The sequence below is a fragment of the Mangifera indica genome, chromosome 19, assembly GCF_011075055.1.
Source record: "Mangifera indica cultivar Alphonso chromosome 19, CATAS_Mindica_2.1, whole genome shotgun sequence".
NCBI lineage: Eukaryota > Viridiplantae > Streptophyta > Magnoliopsida > Sapindales > Anacardiaceae > Mangifera > Mangifera indica.
Window position 1 is genome coordinate 11840852 of NC_058155.1, and position 18440 is coordinate 11859291.

At 32.7% G+C, this 18440-nt stretch overlaps 3 protein-coding genes and 1 long non-coding RNA gene across 4 annotated transcripts; 1 reads left to right on the forward strand and 3 right to left on the reverse strand.

Moving 5' to 3' along the window:
- Positions 1-1907: 1907 nt before the first annotated feature.
- On the forward strand, positions 1908-2659 carry LOC123203113 (protein RADIALIS-like 4). The gene is made up of 2 exons (XM_044619292.1): positions 1908-2313; positions 2408-2659. The coding sequence occupies exons 1-2, from the start codon at positions 2054-2056 to the stop codon at positions 2436-2438; spliced, it is 291 nt and encodes a 96-aa protein (XP_044475227.1). The 5' UTR covers positions 1908-2053; the 3' UTR covers positions 2439-2659.
- A 2117-nt stretch (positions 2660-4776) lies between these two features.
- Positions 4777-9193, reverse strand: LOC123203112 (sugar transporter ERD6-like 6). Its single transcript, XM_044619291.1, has 18 exons — positions 8924-9193; positions 8759-8821; positions 8585-8674; positions 8434-8493; positions 8295-8360; positions 8141-8206; positions 7961-8036; positions 7304-7368; positions 7128-7220; positions 6914-6994; positions 6722-6806; positions 6532-6578; positions 6351-6413; positions 6207-6266; positions 5958-6023; positions 5803-5862; positions 5280-5394; positions 4777-5118 (listed from the first exon to the last, which is right to left on the reverse strand). The coding sequence occupies exons 1-18, from the start codon at positions 9110-9112 to the stop codon at positions 5006-5008; spliced, it is 1458 nt and encodes a 485-aa protein (XP_044475226.1). The 5' UTR covers positions 9113-9193; the 3' UTR covers positions 4777-5005.
- On the reverse strand, positions 5436-5796 carry LOC123203114. The gene is made up of 2 exons (XR_006499196.1): positions 5611-5796; positions 5436-5528 (listed from the first exon to the last, which is right to left on the reverse strand). It is a non-coding gene; the product is annotated as an uncharacterized LOC123203114 (long non-coding RNA).
- Positions 9194-10419: 1226 nt separating the features above from the next.
- Positions 10420-14605, reverse strand: LOC123203115 (sugar transporter ERD6-like 6). Its single transcript, XM_044619293.1, has 18 exons — positions 14216-14605; positions 14060-14122; positions 13887-13976; positions 13746-13805; positions 13610-13675; positions 13457-13522; positions 13305-13380; positions 13140-13204; positions 12947-13039; positions 12648-12728; positions 12457-12541; positions 11974-12020; positions 11830-11892; positions 11683-11742; positions 11436-11501; positions 11037-11096; positions 10827-10941; positions 10420-10701 (listed from the first exon to the last, which is right to left on the reverse strand). Exons 1-18 carry the CDS (start codon positions 14402-14404, stop codon positions 10589-10591), a joined length of 1458 nt encoding a protein of 485 aa, XP_044475228.1. The 5' UTR covers positions 14405-14605; the 3' UTR covers positions 10420-10588.
- Positions 14606-18440: the final 3835 nt, after the last annotated feature.

Below are 18440 nucleotides of genomic sequence, written 5' to 3' on the forward strand. Positions count from 1 at the left end.
TGATTCCCTGTTACCATCAGCTAGCAATAGTTTGAGTGTGCACAAATGCAGTATCTGGTCTTGGTACACAAGAAAAGAATCCAGTGGCTTGACCTAACTCCATGTTGCAGTCCAGCTTGGCTGGCCACCAAGATAAAAGGAAAAATATGGCTATGCATGGCTTCTAATAAGAAAGAAAAGGGAATCTTGAGAGATAAATTCGATCTACTTATAAGAGACGTGGATGATAAGGATTCTATCTATATTCCAAATTGTCTACCTGAAAGGATCACTTCTTTATACATGCACCTCAGAAAGTTAAGCAGCTTACTATAAATATATAAGGTCAACCACACAAACTATATTTCACCTTTTATAAACCCTGATGGCTATAATCATAAACCCTTTCAAGTATCGAATTTTCGCCTTTTCACATGGTAGGAAATTTCCAATTTGTTACAGGCCAACAGTTTATCCAGCTTGCCTTCTGCATGATGAAACGTGCATCTAATTAAGTTTCAAGAAATTCTAAAGCTACCATATATAAATAAATAAACTAACGAAGTAAAATGATAAATTTTTGCTGTTATATTCATAGGATTGGTTGGAAGTCATTTCAGGGTGAAGCCCCGCAATCAAGGGTAAAGTGAGGGGCGGAGACTATGTGATTGATTTTGATTTCCAATATTTTTTTTCGCTCTATTCATTTTCTACAAATTGGCAGACTGTGTTACTACTAACCAAGAATAGGGCATTTTTTCTAACATACACGAAACCCTACCGAAAATATACATATATTTAACAATAAGTAATAATTTGCTTATTAATTTTATGTATCGTGGTATGATGGATTAGTTTGAATTATAGGTAAAATAACATTAAATAAATAAATAATAACTCGTTATTATTAGTATACTGATTAATATTCAATCGGATTTTCAAGCAAAGTACACACTGGAATTTCTGAAACGAAAAGATTGGTATTCATTGAAATTTGAAGCACAGAACTGCTACATGTTCATTGAAAGAGTGAAAGAGAGGTCTGCTAAGATATGAGCTAACCTGTTCTCTGAAGAAAAAAACATTTGAAGTACAAATATTGTACGTGAAGATCTTTATCCAGCTACTGGAGTTTTGGAATTTTGTTAAAAAATGACTAATTAACAAGTGGTAAAAGCAGAATCTTTGAAGCATGTTTGAGCCTAAGCCAAAAATGCAGAAAAGGCCTCGAAGAAAAATGGGTAGCGTGCAGAAGTCATGGCTGGCATCTGTTGAGCCCGTGAGTATAAAGGTACAACCTTTAATGGGAAAGTTTTATCTCATTCCTGAATCCTTTTATCTGAATACTGAATTATATATGCGAAAAAGACTAATCAACTTAACAGGTTAGGAACATTTCTTACTATAAAGGTTAATCGCCACCATATGATTTCATTATTCTTGCCTGTCGTCAAGTCCAATCCAGCTCAACCTGTACTGATCATGTCGACGTGTATTTGATTTGAAATGGTTCCAAGCTGCACCTAACAAGAAAAGAGAAGCTATCTGGCTGTAAATTTAGCTTTCTCACAAACTACAGCGATAGCTTCACTTAGAAGCAACTTTTCTTACCTGGAATTACATGAAACTTAATTGGATTAAAGAGAATAATGCATTGTACCATTGGATTGTCACATGGAATCAATTACAGCCGGTGCATAAAAAGAAGATCAAGAGTAACATCAAATGCATAGAGCTAGCAGTAATGGAATATTTACAGGGAGGTCAAGCCCAACTTTTCTTGGATATATAAAAACCAGCCTAAAATTATGTTACTTCGAGTTTAAGCTTATAATTATCAGAGTAAATTATAAAACAAGTAGTTTTTTAACCACTGTCCGCTGTTTTGGTAGGAAAGCAACGGCTGAGAAAAAGAAATAAAAGCCTGGAGGTCCAGCTCCCTCTGCTATATAAGAAGTGGCAGCCAGACTCTCTTTGCCCATACCCATCTCCTAAACATAATTTTGTTTATCCTTCTCTTTGTGTTCACTGCTTAGTTATTAGCTTTCTTAATTATCTTACTGAAGTTTGTGCAATGGCCTCAGGCTCAACATGGACTACCAAGCAAAACAAGCTGTTTGAAAATGCTTTAGCCATTTATGACAAGGACACCCCAGACCGCTGGCAAAAACTTGCGAGGGCCGTGGGTGGCAAAACTGTGGATGAAGTGAAGAGGCATTATGAGATGCTTGTGGAAGATGTTAAGCAGATTGAGGCTGGCCAAATACCTTTGCCCAATTATAAGAATGTTGGAGGGAGCAACAAGGGATATAATTTCGTGGACGAAGAACAAAGGTATCAACTCTCTAGCTTACAGCTACATAAAAATAATATGCCCGTTATCATTTTAAACGTGAATATAAATATAATGATCTTCTTGTTCCTGCAGGCTGAAGGGTCTTAGGCTCGGTGAAGAATGAAACTAGCAGAATCCCTGGAATAAAGACCCATCAACAAAAATCAAATGTGATTTTTCTGTACATATCTCCTTCTTTCTTTCTCTTTCGTTTGTCATAATAATTATAATGTAACAAATTTCCTTCTGCAACTGAGGACGAGTCATTTACGACTCTCCAACTTCCTCCTTTGTCGTTTGTATGTTCTCTAATATCATCAGTGCAACAGCTTAATTATTATAGTAGTTTGTAGTGTTATTCAATGGACTTAATTTTGTTTCCTTACATATTAAATGAAACAGAAGATCTCTGATTTAAGTTCATTAAGTGGAAACAAAAGATGTTTGATTTGAAGCCATGAAGGGCAGCTGACATGACTTAAATCATTCTAGAACAAAATCATGATCTCGACAGATATCATAACTACACAGAGGCATTCGATCTCTCTATGATGTTCCACAGGATTTGAAGTAAAATGGTTTCTGGTGATGTAATTAATAATTAATTAATTATCAGGAATCATTCTTGGCGATAAGAGTTCCAACCTTCCAAAGCAGGCAAAACAAATTGAGTCGCTTTTGGGAAGAGAAAGAAAGAAGATGAGGGCCTTTATTAGACAAAATCATTCCAGTTGACTTATTTTAGGTAATATGTTTTCATTAGGAAAAAGAAAGAAACCTGTATATCTTTAATTTGTCGGATGAGTTGGGATCATATAGTAAAAGTAATCCATACTTTTCTTTGAGTTTGGAAGCAAATAATCATGCTTAATGAACCGTAACCATATTCCCAATCCTAGGATCATAATCTTTGGGAAAAAAGTTCAGGCATGCAACTTAACAATGCCTTTACTTGTGGTGAAATATATCTGCAATATCTGTAAAAATAGGCAATATTACTGTGGTGATTAGAAGCTCAGTTTGGACTCAATGTAAGATACTTATTATTTGTTCTCCTTTTCTGGGATGGACTTACGTGGGTTGCTTCTATCAGTATTGCTAATATCTGGTATTTCTATTATGGTTGCTGTCGTCTCAGCATTTACTTTTGGCTACAAGCTGTAGTCAAGCATTTACTCAGGTACTTATCTTAGCTGGCAAAAATATCTCCATAGGCAGAAGCCATACTTTGGAAAAAAAAAAATATGAAGGAAATTAAGTTACTTGGTTATGCATTGCAGATCCATTTCCAAGAGATACCAGATGAAACAACTGAGAAGCTGGTAAAAGTTGTTTTTGTTGCTGACAGTAGTTCCCTTTCCATCAGTTATAGTCTTAACTATTCTTCATTCTTGTTCAGATTGAGGAAGGGACTGTGCTTGACGTTGCTGGGGGACTTGTAATTGAACACCCTTTCACACATTCCAAATAGGCATGCATCCAAGGAAATAGAAGCAACTTGGTTCCCAGAACTTGCTTATGAGTAGCTTCTAAAGCCCATTAATCTCAATTACCTCTGATAGATGAATGGCATTGGTATTATTTGAAGGTAGGGACGATGGGTCGTGTACTGGGACTTCTCAGAGGCCTGACAGAGAAACTCATAAAAGAGGGGTGATGGATTTGGGTGAATGTTTGTTCACTATTACCTTGTGGAATGTAAGTGAGGTTGACTGTTAGCCAGAACTCACTAAGCATCTCTAAATAATTAGATTGGGATTTTATCTGAGTTCAAAAAAATTAAGTTTAAATAAATCTAAACATTTATACTCAAATTAATTTAGATCAAATTTAAAATTAATTTGTTTTTCAGACAAATTCGTTTAAGTTGAGTTTTATTTGGATTTGACCTAAATCGAATACAAGTCTATTAACCCATCAATTTGATCCACCTCTTGTTCTAAATATCATTATGTAAGGTTGAAGTATAGTTGCGAAGAATCATATGAGAAGAACGGCAGGCTATGAACGTTGACTTGTAGTTGAATTGGCTTCTTCATCCTTTTTACCTAAAAAAGGAGCTCCTTGGCTAATCTATTTGCACTGATCGGACTTGTCGTCCCTATAATTTGAAGTTCATTTATGTTCTTGCTTGTACTATTGAATAGTATGCCATTATTGAACACAACATATAGATATTTGAAGGAAGATCAAGTTCTTGGAGACAGGAACATGCCTTGATCTATGCCGACTGGGAGAAATGTTACCATAAAGCTATATGCACTTCAAAAGTTACTAAACTGGATATCAATAATAATGTATCACTATCTAATTAAATAATTTTAAATTAAAATTAAATTAACATAGTATTGATCAAAATGTTACATCTTCAATTCATCCAATTCCGAAGGATAAAATTCAAAATGAGAATATGTTAGGACCCCACTCATTGTTCATCCAAAACAACAAACAAACTCAACACACATCAAAATAACAATGGTTTTATCGATAAAAAAGAGTTACAAATGGATAAACCAACAATTTAAGAAACGGTGTCTTTTATTTCCGACCATTCAATACATCAGAGACCTAATTTTTTTTCTCTCTTCACCCCTTTAATGACCCTAAGTTCCGAACTACACCTTTGTATGATAAAAAATTTTAAAATTTTGAAAAAATGAATAAGACCATACAAATGAAGACGATGAGGAATCATCTAATGGACCGCTGAATTTCTTCCAGAGCTTTCCCTTTTGTCTCAGGGACCAAAATGGCCACAAATGCCACAGTTAAAGCACTGATGATCATGTATAGAGTAAAGGTTCCTGTTAAATATTAAAGCAGGTCCACTTAGTTATAATAATAATAATAGAAGCAATTTGCTGTCCAACAGCTAAAAATTGTTATTCTGTTAAGGCCTTTCTTCCGAATGCCACAAAGTCTAAACTTCAAGCATTATTGATATGAGATAGAGAGAAAAACAAACCTCCACTGCTCCAAGTCAATAGTAAGTTTGCAGTCATTGTAACCACCCAGGCACAAAGCCAGTTGCAAAGAGTAGCCACGCTTCCAGCAAGGCCCTTGATATTGACAGGAAGAATCTGCATTGACAATGATAAGACAATTATAACATAGGCAGCAATCTTTCACAGGTAATTTATAAAGTAAAAAAGTTTGCCCAGCTGCAGCACCCCAGAACCAGTTTGTCCTAATTAAGCCCACTTCGGGTATTCAGCTATGAACAAGAAGTCATATTAGACACTTGCATCAATAGGAAGTCATTTAGCCACAAGGTACATATACGATGTCAAGCATACCAGTAGTTTTCCCAACAGTAGCATGAAATTTGGCAAGGCAAAAAATTGACATTCAAGAACAAGTGGCTTCTTCTTTCTACTCATTGAAGTTAGAAAAGGATAATGGAAATTTGTAAATGAGTCAAGGTGGTGCAGCTCCAAATCTCATGAATTTTTGCCATATATAAATAAGGTACTGGACTGATTTGGTACCTCAGACATTATAAGCCAAGGAATAGGCCCCATCCCAAGAGAGAAGAAAATTATCATAGCCTAAATGAGAAAAACATGTTAGGCAGATTGACAAAACATTATCGAATACAGATAAACAAGAATCAGAATATCATGTCCTGTAAGAGAAGGCATACCACAACTCCAACTACTGCAAAGATGCCCAATATGCTATATATACCAGAATCATCCGATACAAAATCCTGGAACCAGTTTACAAGGAAAAATTAATCAGAGATGATGGAAAATCGAGGAAAAAAAGACAAACTTTTCAAAAGGGAAATTGGTCTTCCCAGAATTATAAGAATGATTTATCTTTCATTACTGATGCATGGACTTTCCCATGCAGGTCAAGATATATTTGTGAACAAGATCGAACCATGTACCTTTGCGTAGAATGAAGCTGCAACAATTAGGAGGCTCACTGCCATTCCGCTAGAGGAAATCTAAGAAAAAGTTGATCATTAACGAAATTTTAAGACTCCAAGTAGATATATCATGACTGATAAAAGAATGTTGCTTAAACTCACAATAAGAAGAAGCCGACGGCCTGCTTTGTCCACCAACCATGTAGCTACAGCAGTAGCAATGACCTAAATAGTATATATATTTTGTTGTGATTTATGAATAAATAAGCCTGATGCCATACCAGAAAAACAGATTGGATAATATAGCTTTTTTTAAAAGAATAAAGTATTTATCACGATATACCTGAATAGCCCCTATCCCTAAGGTAGCCACGTTACTTGATGTGATCCCTGAATAAGATTAAGACAACTCTTTAATTGAAAAAAAAAAAAAGAAAACACTAATTACAGAAACACAACACTCCAATAGCTCTGATGTAACAGTTTTATAAAAGCCCACATGTAAGATAGAAGAACAGTCTCTTTCTGCTTACCAGCAGATTCAAAAATGGTACTGGAATAGAATATAACAGCATTTACTCCACTGAGCTGCTGTAATACAAGTAGTCCAATTCCAATCTGCAAGATCGATTAGTTAACAAACAATTAGTTCAATTATTAAACAACGTTGAATGTGAGGCCAAATCAAAGAAAAATAAGATAAAATTTTAAACTATAATTAATACCGTCAAAGGTAGATAATATCTTTTCTGTTTGAGTTCTGCCATTCGGACAGTTGTTCTTCTGGTTGATGATGCTACAGACCTCTTCAAGAAACAAATTCAAGACATCTGAATTAGTTTTTCGGAGAGATGGAAAGAATCACCCAGGGAATTTATAACATGATTGCCTAACTCATGATGTAAAAAAAAAAAAAAAAATTGACTCAGTTATTGTTACCTTTATTTCATTCACTTCAACTGATATGTCAGTATCAAAACCCCGCAAAACTTGCAAAGAAGTTTCAAACTCTTCCGTCATACCCATTTTTGCCTAAATTAATGGGAGAAAATTGATCATGCATCATGAAATAACGATAATGTCATCAATAAAACAACCTCTTTTATGAAGCTTACCAGCCACCGTGGAGACTCTGGTATGAAAAAAAGGCCAGGAATCAATACTATACATGGCAATATTCCTGAAAAAGAAAGGAAATAATAACAATGTTCTGTCATCTGCAGCAATAATAGATGATGGTGAGTATATCAGAATCACAGGTTTGAGGTAATGTTTCCTTCCAGATGAATAAGAGCATCGATATGATATTAAAGTTTTAAAGTTCTAACAATATCAACATTACTTGACAATATGACAGATTTTATGATATAGGGATTATGTTGAAAACCCAGAGAAAATTGCAGATATTCACTGAGAATTTGTGCTAAGTAATTGGCACCCAGTTAAACTCTTGACCTGTGAATGACTTTTTCAAAAATTTTAAAGAATTGTCATTGAATTAATGTCTTCAATATATTGCTAACAAGAAGCAATTAGGCAAAAATATATCGTACTTTCCTATTTAATCTTTTTAAAGTGACATGACCTTGGAGTTGATATATTTTAAAGTTATCTAGTACTGCAAGTACTCTCCATTTCTTATCTACAAAGAACTATAGCCGCTATGATACACTATTTCTCTAATATACCCTTTTTAAAATATGGCGAAAGATTTCATCCATATAAGGGATAGAAACATTTCCAGGCTGGAGTTGATATAATTAAAAAGTTACCTAGCGCTGCAAGTATTCTCCATTGAACAAAAAGTCCCAGCAAATAAGCCAGCATTATTCCAATGGTAACAGAGAGCTATACAACACAATGTACAGAAATTTAAGTAATTCAGCAGCCATTTGAGTTTATTTCTTGTAACCCCAAATCATATTGGCTATGGCAAGCAAAAAACAGTTAACCTGATTCACTGAACCCAAGGCCCCTCTCATGTTCTGAGGTGCTATCTCAGCTATGTATACTGGCACCTATAAAAGGCCAACAAAAGGTATATCCTCAACTTGGTTTTGTGCAAATGTTTAATTGAACAACACCCAATGAAAGAGCAAGAATTACCGTATAAGAGAAAATTCCTACACCAAAACCTTCCAACAATCTTCCCAAGCAAAGAAAAGAAAAATCCTTCACAAAGTAGCAATATAAGTATTAGTTTATACTCATGCTCATATAAATGGTGAATGGTCAGAAGACTCACTTTGGCAAAAGATATTGCCAGCCAACCAAGGATATTAGGAATCGCAGCAATCATTAAAGACTACAAATAACACAAAACAGCAAAAATTCAGCTTTCAACTAGTTAAGAAAAAAATGAATGCTTATAAGCTAATAAAGCATTGAGATCCTACCCCTTTTCGCCCAATATACTCAGCAATCTGACCACTAGCTATTGCCCCAACCATAGCACCCACATTGGATAAAGAACCAAACCAAGAAAACTGTATCGATAAACTAAATCAGGACCCAGATCTTAAAAACAATAAAGAAGCAGTTGAAATTTTAACCTGAAGGAAAATTCTTACCTCCGAAACAGAAAGTCCAAGATCCTCAGTGATTGCATCTTGTGTAGGCGATGAATAACCAGCCTAAAAAAAAACCCAAAACAAATACTAAATAAGTCAAGAACTTCCATTTCTCAGTAAAACAGAGAAAAAATAAAGCTTTGAGCTACAGATAAAGATGCCTACGGTGAAACCGAACTGGATAGGACCCAAAGCCACAATAAGAACGCAAGCTAAAACAGAGATGGAGCTGTCACGAATGACCTGAGAAGAACCCATCATACTGGATTGCCTTGAACCCATACGGTACCAGCTCCCAGTATGCAAGAATGGTTTCCGCAAATTTCCATCTTCAGTTTCTTCTCTGAAACTCATTATCCCTGTTGTTGACTAACAAAAAAATTATCAATTTTGAGTAACGCCCTCGACCAGGCGGCTATTTATAGGAGATTGTATATGAATATTACAGTGCTAAAACATTTGAACTATGGCTGGCGCCTACCAAAACACGTGATTATTGTCTTGCGCCATGTTGGCAAAAGAACCCATTCTTATCCATCTCACAAGTACATAATATTGCTTATGATTAAGTCCTTTGAAACGGGTTTACCCTATTTAATATGGTTGAACGTGATAATTTGATTTAGGTAAAATTCTTTATTATAAAAAATAAATAAATAAAGATTTTATATTTTAGTTTTATGAGGTAAGTGTTTTTCGAGATTTCTTTTATTTAATAATTAAAATGTTTATTTTTATTTATTTCTTAAGTGATTTTTATTTCACAGAGGACAAAAATGATAAATAAATAAACTATAATGATTTATAAATTGGTTCTTTCAAAACTTATTATACTCAATTTTAAAAAAATCATTATTATTATAAATACGATGTATTTAAATATATTGAATTTAAAAAAATTTGTCCTACTAAATTTCAAAAAATTAAAATTAAAATTGATATTATCACATTTTATGAAATATATTATTAATAATATCTCATATTAAATCAATATTTTATATTTTTTTTGCACGATATTATAATTTAAATATATTTAATAGTGTTATAAAATTACAAAAAATATATTCCGTTTAAATATGGACAAATATTTGAATATCCAAAATGGTAAAATATAAAAATGAGTGGTAAGTAATTTAGATGTAATGATGATGTGTTATCATTTAATTAGATATTATTTTATATTTAATAAAATTATTTAATTATATGATGATCGATTATTATTAATACTTAATTGGAACTCGTTATAAATACGCATAATTTTATTATATAAATATATGTTTTTAAGTTGAATGACCAAGTACAACATATTGAATGATTAAAAAGGAATCAAATCACTATGATCTAAATGAAAATTTTTTGATGTGGCCGCATATAATTGGGTAATTTTTAAATGGAAGAGAAAATAAATAATTATATTATTTAATTACATGTTTTCACTTAAATTTGTATAAATAAATTAGTAAGATTTGTTTGTATATACTATATCATTATAAATTATTATATGATATAACAAGCAAACCCAATTTTAAGTGTTTTAGATAATATATCGTTATGTAATTAAAAATAATTTTATTTTTAATTTAATAAAACTAAGTGTGCTTATAATTTATATCAATTATGCGACAAATTTTTGTTGGTATTCAAATTGGTTAAAATTACCGTCAGTCCAACTAAATCTCATCTCTTCCCCATTATTTCTGCCAGGAAACAATGTCGATGCTACATGATCATCAGGACATGCAATGCTGAGAATGGGAATATTGGAATTTTCCTTCCAAAAAATTGCATTTGAACAATAGATAATAAAATACTAATGAAAAAGATGTAAAATCATCTGAAGGAGCGCTGAATATCCTCTAGAGTTTTCCCTTTGGTCTCAGGGACCCAAACGGCCGCAAACGCCACAGAAAAAGCACTGATGGCCATGTATATGGTAAAGGTTCCTGTTACAGGTTAAGGCGGTACCAGTTAGTGCAACAATGGCGTTTTCTCCATTAGCCTGAGACTGTCTGTTACAGCATTGTTCATAATATGCAAAAAGAAAAATGGAAAAAAGAACAAAACAAACCTCCGGTGCTCCAAGTTAGTAGCAAGTTTGCAGTCATGGTGACCACCCAGCAAAAAAACCAGTTAGAAAGAGTGGCTATGCTTCCAGCAAGGCCCTTTATATTGGGTGGAAGAATCTGCATGTGGAACAGTTTTGACTAGAAGTACAAGCAGCAATTAATCTGTAAAACAAAGTCCACAATGCTATGTGTAAAGGAGAGTGATTTGGTACCTCAGACATTATAAGCCAAGGTAGAGGTCCAACCCCAAGAGAGTAGGTGATTATCATGGCCTAAATGAGAAAAAAAGATAAGTTAGGCAAATAAAGATAACCAATAATTTATACTTGGAGAATGGATGAACAGCTCTAGCTGCTCTTGGCTAGTCCATTTAAATTTGGGTGTAACTCTTTTTTATTAACTCCAAGAGTCCAGCTTCTTTCAATTTAACCCATTATGTTCAAATAGGTTTAAGTTCAACTCATTATGCCCATTAATGAGATTTGAGTTTTGAGTTTTAAAATGAATTAAATTAACTTGGAAACTTGCTATATTGTATTCCCTTTCGTTTATATTTTTCTTCCCATATATTCCAACAACCCAAATATCAATTTGGATAAAAATAGGCATACCACAACTCCAACTACAGCAAAGATGCCCAGTATGGTATAAATACCAGAATCTTCCGATACAAAATCCTGGAACCAATGGAAAACTAAGTTAGGGATGATGTATAAACAAGAAAAAAATAACACGAACTTTCTCAAAAGGGAAATTGGTTTCCCACAACTATGTAAGAATAATTTGGTTTCTAATACTAGTACATGAAAATTTCACATGAAGTCAAGATCCATTTGTAAACAAGATCCAGTCATGTACCTTTCCATAGAATGAAGCTGCAACAATTAGAAGGCTCGCTGTCATTCCACTTGTGGAAATCTGAGGACAAGGAGAAGAAGAAGAAGAAGATGGATGTAAAGGAACTCTTAAGCCTTAAACTGATAAAAGGCAATGACTTAAACTTACAATAAGTAGAAGCCTGCGTCCCAATTTGTCCACTAACCATATAGTTACGCAAGTAGCAAGGACCTAAATAGCAGTAGAAATCAGACTGGATTGGATTGAGAATAGCTTCTTATAAAAAGAAAAAAAGTGCTCAACAAGCTTTACCTGGATAGCTCCAATCCCTAAAGTAGCCACATTACTTGATGTGATCCCTGTTTAAAATTAACACAACTATTTAAGCCATCAGTGTTTCTAGACCTGCAGGTCAATTAATTCAATTAGTCGAGTGGATTGATGATGTTGATGTTACCATGATAGTTAGAACAGTTTGTCTCGGCATTAGAACTCTAATTTTTACACTAGTTAACCCTAGATCATTCTAATCCAATGGTTAAAATGAAATTTATCTATAATCTAAACTGAATTTATCATTAGTTTTAGGTCAGACAAGTTAGTACAGTTCAAGTTTTAAAACATTATAAACTATTTGAATTTAAAATAAATTGATGTTATAGATGTCATTCCACAAAAATTAATCTAAAGCACATTTTATTCTATTCAATCCAACATATATGGGACGATGGGGATGTCTCATGTAACAGTTTCACAGAGCCTATATGTGAGATAAGAAAATGTCTTTCTGCTTACCAGCTGATTCAAAAATGGTACTGGAATAGAATATAACAGCATTTACTCCACTGAGCTGCTGAAATATAAGTAGTCCAATTCCAATCTGCAAGACCGATTAGTTAACAATCAGGTTCAATTATTAAACAATGTTGAAGGTGAGGTCAAATGGAAGAAAAAAAAAGAAAAAACTTTCTAGCTGTAATTCATACCGTCAAAGGTAAATAATATCTTCTCTGTTTGAGTTCTGCCATTCGGACTGTTGTTCTTCTGGTTGATGAAGCTACAGACCTCTGCAAGGAGCAAATTCAAGACACCTGAGTGAGTATTTCGAAGAGATGAAAAAGAAAATCACCCCGGTAGGTACAAATCAGGGTGGATAAGTCTAGCTGAGCCCAAATAAGAGTCATTTTAAGTTCTGACTCGAATCCCAAAAGTTCAACTCAAATTTGAGCTCGCTTGAGTTTGTGATGAGTAACCAGACGAGCCGCAGAAGAAGAATAAGGGTTACCTTTATTTCATTCACTTCAACAGAAATATCAGCATCAAATCCCCGCAAGACTTGCAAAGAAGATTCAAAATCTTCTGTCATCCCCATTTGCGCCTAAATAAAGCGGACAAAATAAATAAAATTGCATCGGAAGTCAATAATATACAATGTCTGCAATGAAAATCAGTAGAACAAGCTCCTTTATAAAGCTTACCAGCCACCTTGGAGACTCAGGAATGAAAAACAAGGCAGGTATCAATATTATTCCTGGCAATATTCCTGAAAGGAAAAAAAAAAGGAAAAAAAAACAGAAAAAGATAAAAAGGTAAAGTTCTACCAGCTGAAGCAAATAAATGAGGGCAATATACTGAAAAATTACCTAAAGCTGCAAGTATTCTCCATTGAACAAAAAGCCCCAGCAGATAAGCTAGCATTATTCCAAGGGTGACAGAGAGCTAAACAAGAAAATGCACAGAAGTTTCAATTTTATTTATCATGAGAACGGCTCAAACAACACCAAAATCATCCAACCTGATTCACTGAACCCAAGGCGCCTCTCAGGTTCTGAGGAGAAATCTCAGCTATGTATACAGGCACCTGGAGAAGCCAACAAAAGGAAGATCCCGAACTTGGTTTTACAGAAAGTTTTAATTCCATAACACCAAATCAAGCTCAAGATTTTACCGTATAAGAGAAAATTCCTACACCAAAACCTTCCAATATTCGCCCCATGTAAAGAAAAGATGTATCCTTCACAAAGCAGATGAATGTTAGTTCATATTCATGCTGAAAAAAACTGTAAATCGTGTCGAAAACTCACTTTGGCAAAAGATATTATGAGCCAGCCGATGATATTGGGGATAGCAGCAATCATCAAAGACTGCAAATTAAATAAAACGGCAAAATTCAGCTGTCAACTATTTGAGAGAAGCAATGAACTTAAAAAGCAGTCATTTTCTACCCCTTTTCGCCCAATATACTCAGCAATCTGGCCACTGGCTATTGCTCCCACCATGGCACCCACATTAGATAAAGAACCGAACCAAGAATACTGTAAAAATAAACCATATCAGAGACCAGATAAAAATACAATGAAGAAGCAGTTGAAATTTAAAACTGAAGGAAACTTCTTACTTCTGAAACAGAGAGGCGAAGATCCTCAGTGATTGCATCTTGTGTAGGTGATGAATAACCAGCCTGCACAGAATTCAAAACAGATGCTAAACAAGTCAAAAACTTCTATTTCTCAGTAAAACATAAAGTTTATGAGCTACAGATAAAGATGCTTACAGTGAAACCGAACTGGATAGGACCCAAAGCCACAATAAGAACGCAAGCTACGACAGAGATGGAACTTTCACGAATGACCTTGGAAGACCCCATAATACTGGTTTGCCTTGAACCCATTCGGTACCAGCTTCCTGTATGCAAGAGTGGTTTCCGTAAATTCCCATCCTCAGTTTCTTCTCTGGAACTCATTTTCTCTGCAACTCCCAAACAAAAATATGTGTGTGTATATATAGATTGCACACTAATATTTAGTTAGAAGGAGTTGGGGTTAGGGTGGCAGCGAACGGTTCATAAACAAAGCTAAAATCAGGAAGAGAGAGATGTAGAGAAATCCATTATTTTGTTGCGTCTTGGACTCTTGGTGATGTGTTTATAGTCTTACAGAAATGACAACCGGAAAGTCAGGGGCTCCCATTTCTGTAATTCAAACTCCAGTCAGCTCTTCACAATTGTCAACAGCACTGCCAGCACACATCAATCTTTAACCAATGGATTCCAATTTATCCAACATTCAATTGACTGGTCAACCGATTAATTTAATTCTAGGTAACAAAGCCAAGTCATTCACTGTTTTAACCAACCACTTCTATTTTCAGGTTTCGAAAAATGTTAACGGCAATCTATTTATTTTACTTTTTTACCTTTTCCACCCAAAGTTTTACCTTGAAACTCTTTAACACTCACTATTGTATAAATCACACTTTTCAAGTGAAACGAATCAGAAAAGAATCTTGACTCAGTGTCTCAACATTAAATGAGTATATTACTCATAACTATTTCACTATAAAATTTATTATACTACTCCAAATTAATAAAATATTAAAATATTTTTTTTCATATCAATTTCGTATAACATTATCAATTTTGCTTCACCTCTTAACTTAACAAATCACTCGACACTCTCATTCTTGGTGCTAGTTTGATGGTGATAGCTTCAATAGCCTTCCATCTCTCGATTTTCAATAGGGTTTTACCAACCTTAAATTATTTCATATTTTGTTCTTTATATAATTATCAACAAAGTGGGCATAGACAATATTTAGTAAGGGGCGTAAATATATAGAAAAATAATCCTTTCAAAAGCAATGATAGGTAAAAGGTTTTTTTATAAGAGTTCAACTAAGAGCAAAACAAGTTAACAAGCAAACTTGTAAAGTAACTAAAGGAAGTGCATGAAGCATCTTTTCCTAAACCAAATGATCTAGATTTTCTTGAAATAACATATTCTAATCCCTCAATCACCATAAGATGATGTCTTAATCTCATCGACATCACATTATCACGAATGTGAAGTTACATGCATTTAACATAATAACATTTGGATACGAAAAATTCTTTAAGATTTAATATACATTAAGATTTCTTATGGTAATGAAATAGAAGATAAGACTATACGGTTATGATGGTATTGTGGGTTACGGTTGTTTATGATACTATGGTGGGTCTTGATCGTTTATAGTAATGGTTACATTTTCAAACTTAATTACAAATATTGAATTACAGATTTGCAAAAAATTGAAATTATCATGTTTAAACTATTATCAATTTTTGGAAAAGTAATATCATATGTATTTATTTTTAATATATAAATAAATATATATTTATATATATGATTACTTGATTAATATTATTTTATGATTAATTTAAAATTACACAATTACATGATTATACATATCAAATTATATAATCATTATGTGTACTTATTTTATATTTAAGATAAACATGTATATTTTTATTATTTTTGAAATATATAATTTCTATTTTACTTTTAAATATATATTTTTTAAGTAGGATTACGTCTTGAATTAAATAAGTGTTTTTGGGGCCAAACATAGGCGGGAAAATGTAGTTCTCACTACTTTAAATTATATAATATGTGATACACCCAATCTTCTCTATCAACCAATACAATTACTTTTGGCTGTCACATGATTGTCCTTATCAATATTTTCAGAGCAAAGTAGTGTGACTTCTTCAAATTTTGAGTTTCAATTGGCTATGTTAGTAAACGACAATTTATTGAATCCCTCGAAAAGGATTATTAATTTATTTATTTATTTATCATAAAAAAATAACATAACAACAAAAGGCGTCACGTGTGGGCAGCAAAATGTGGCCATTGCATAATTTTAAAAAAATTAATGTTAATGACATGTGCTAATGCGGACAACAAACTTTCAGCTGCCGGTGCTGGCTGCCATGCCACTGGTAAGTCCAATTGAAATGAAATTAGTTACCATCCATTCAGTGAATAAAGACTTTTAGGTTGAGCAGCCAGCCAAGCTGCTGCATCGGGAGTTGTGTCAATTCTGGGCTATGGATTTGGTGGGAGAATCATCTGGAAAATTCGACTCTATGGTTTAATATGGCAAAAGACGCCTATTGGAAGACACTTCAGATTATCTTCCTCCAATGGGATGAGATGATAATTCTTCTGATTCTGATAGAGATGGTGAAGATGATGATCCTTCTGCACCAATTTTCTCAATGCAGACTTCTGTTAAATCCAAATCTGGTCTTCCCAAGAAGAAATGTTTTTGGTAACGAAAGCCCAAGTGGACTTGTTGGATTCAAATAAAGGTTAAGTTAAGTTTAACTCAAATTAAAATAATCCTTTTGAGTGCTAATTCTCTTTAAATTGATAAAAAAGTAATATCACAAAAAAAAAAAAGGGAAAAAAATTGTCCAAAAAAAAAACTCTCCCGGGAAAAAATATTGTTAAAAGAGAATAAAATAATTTACCTGCAAATAAAAACGTCTTAAAATTTGTAATTTTTTTACTGTCATGCCCATGTACTATAATAAAACAAACATTGGTGTTGGTTGCAAATTTAACTCAAGCACAACAAATTAAAATAACTAGTCAGCCTGAATCAACCATCCACCACCACCATTAGTTGATGTTCCACAATTCTCGAGCCCAATTTCAGGCCCGTTCGTAATAATTAATTTGGGTGAATTTTCTTCGTATAACTAATAATGTAAATTCACCCAAAAAATCCTATACTTATTTTGTGAATTACATACTTGGTAGAATCTCGTTAAATCGCCCAAATAAAAAATACGAAGCGCTAGAGTGTATTTGTCCGAGTTTTACAATTTAAATCAAATTCAAATTAATTCAAATATTTAAATTTTATCTGATTTATAATAAATCAAAAATTATATTATTTTTAAATTAAATTTTAACCTTAACTCATTAATCTCAATTGGGCCTTTTTAAATTCATAACAATTTCAAACGGATATTTATTTGGTTTCAACCAAATAGAATTCACCTATAGGAATGGTTAAAAGGAACTTAAAAGCCCATTGAACTACTTTGGGCTGTGTTTCAACTTTCAATGCAGGGTGAGTTGCGCATACGTGATTGTTTCTTTTGTATTTCAAAAGGCTTAGGAGGCATTTGGTTTAGTAGATATTTTATTACTAAAACAAAAATATTATTTTAAAAATAGATTATTTTGAGATTAATTAGGTATAAATTATAATTATATTTGATAAAAATTGATAAAAATAAGTAAGTATAAATAATTATTATATCTGGTTAAAGATAATAAAGAATTCTAATATATTATTTTACTTAAATGATTTTAGGTTTAATTATTTTAAAATATTTTTTATGTTATTTGTTATATTAATTGAAAATGAAATTATTTTTATCCTAAAAAATTAATAAATAATAATATAGTTATAATAAAATCAAGATTATTTCGATAATCTTTTAATATTTAAGGTAAATGTAATAATTAAATTACTTTTTATATTATATATCACATCATTATCGGTAATAGAAGAGTTACGAAATTTTTTATTACTTATAAACTAAACAAAATAATGTAAGTAATAAAATAAAAATTATAAGAGTAATCTTTATAAGTTCTTAACCAAATGTCCCTTTAGTGTCTTATTTTCCATCACTTGCGATGTTCACTTATATCATTGTATTAGTATTATAATAAAAATAAAATTATAAAAATTTATATTTAAATTTAAAAAGTTCTTACAAATAATCTAGAAACATAAGACAATTAAATAATACAAAAACCATACAGATTAAAATAGTTGTTAGTAGGTTTGGATTCAATTTGGATCATACTCAGGTAATACCCAACTCAAAATGAGTTTGAATTTGAAAAAATTTGTTTGAGTTTAATTCAAGATTTATAAGTTAAAATTCTAATTCAATTCAAAAATGATTTTAATGTAGATTCGATTTGAGTTTA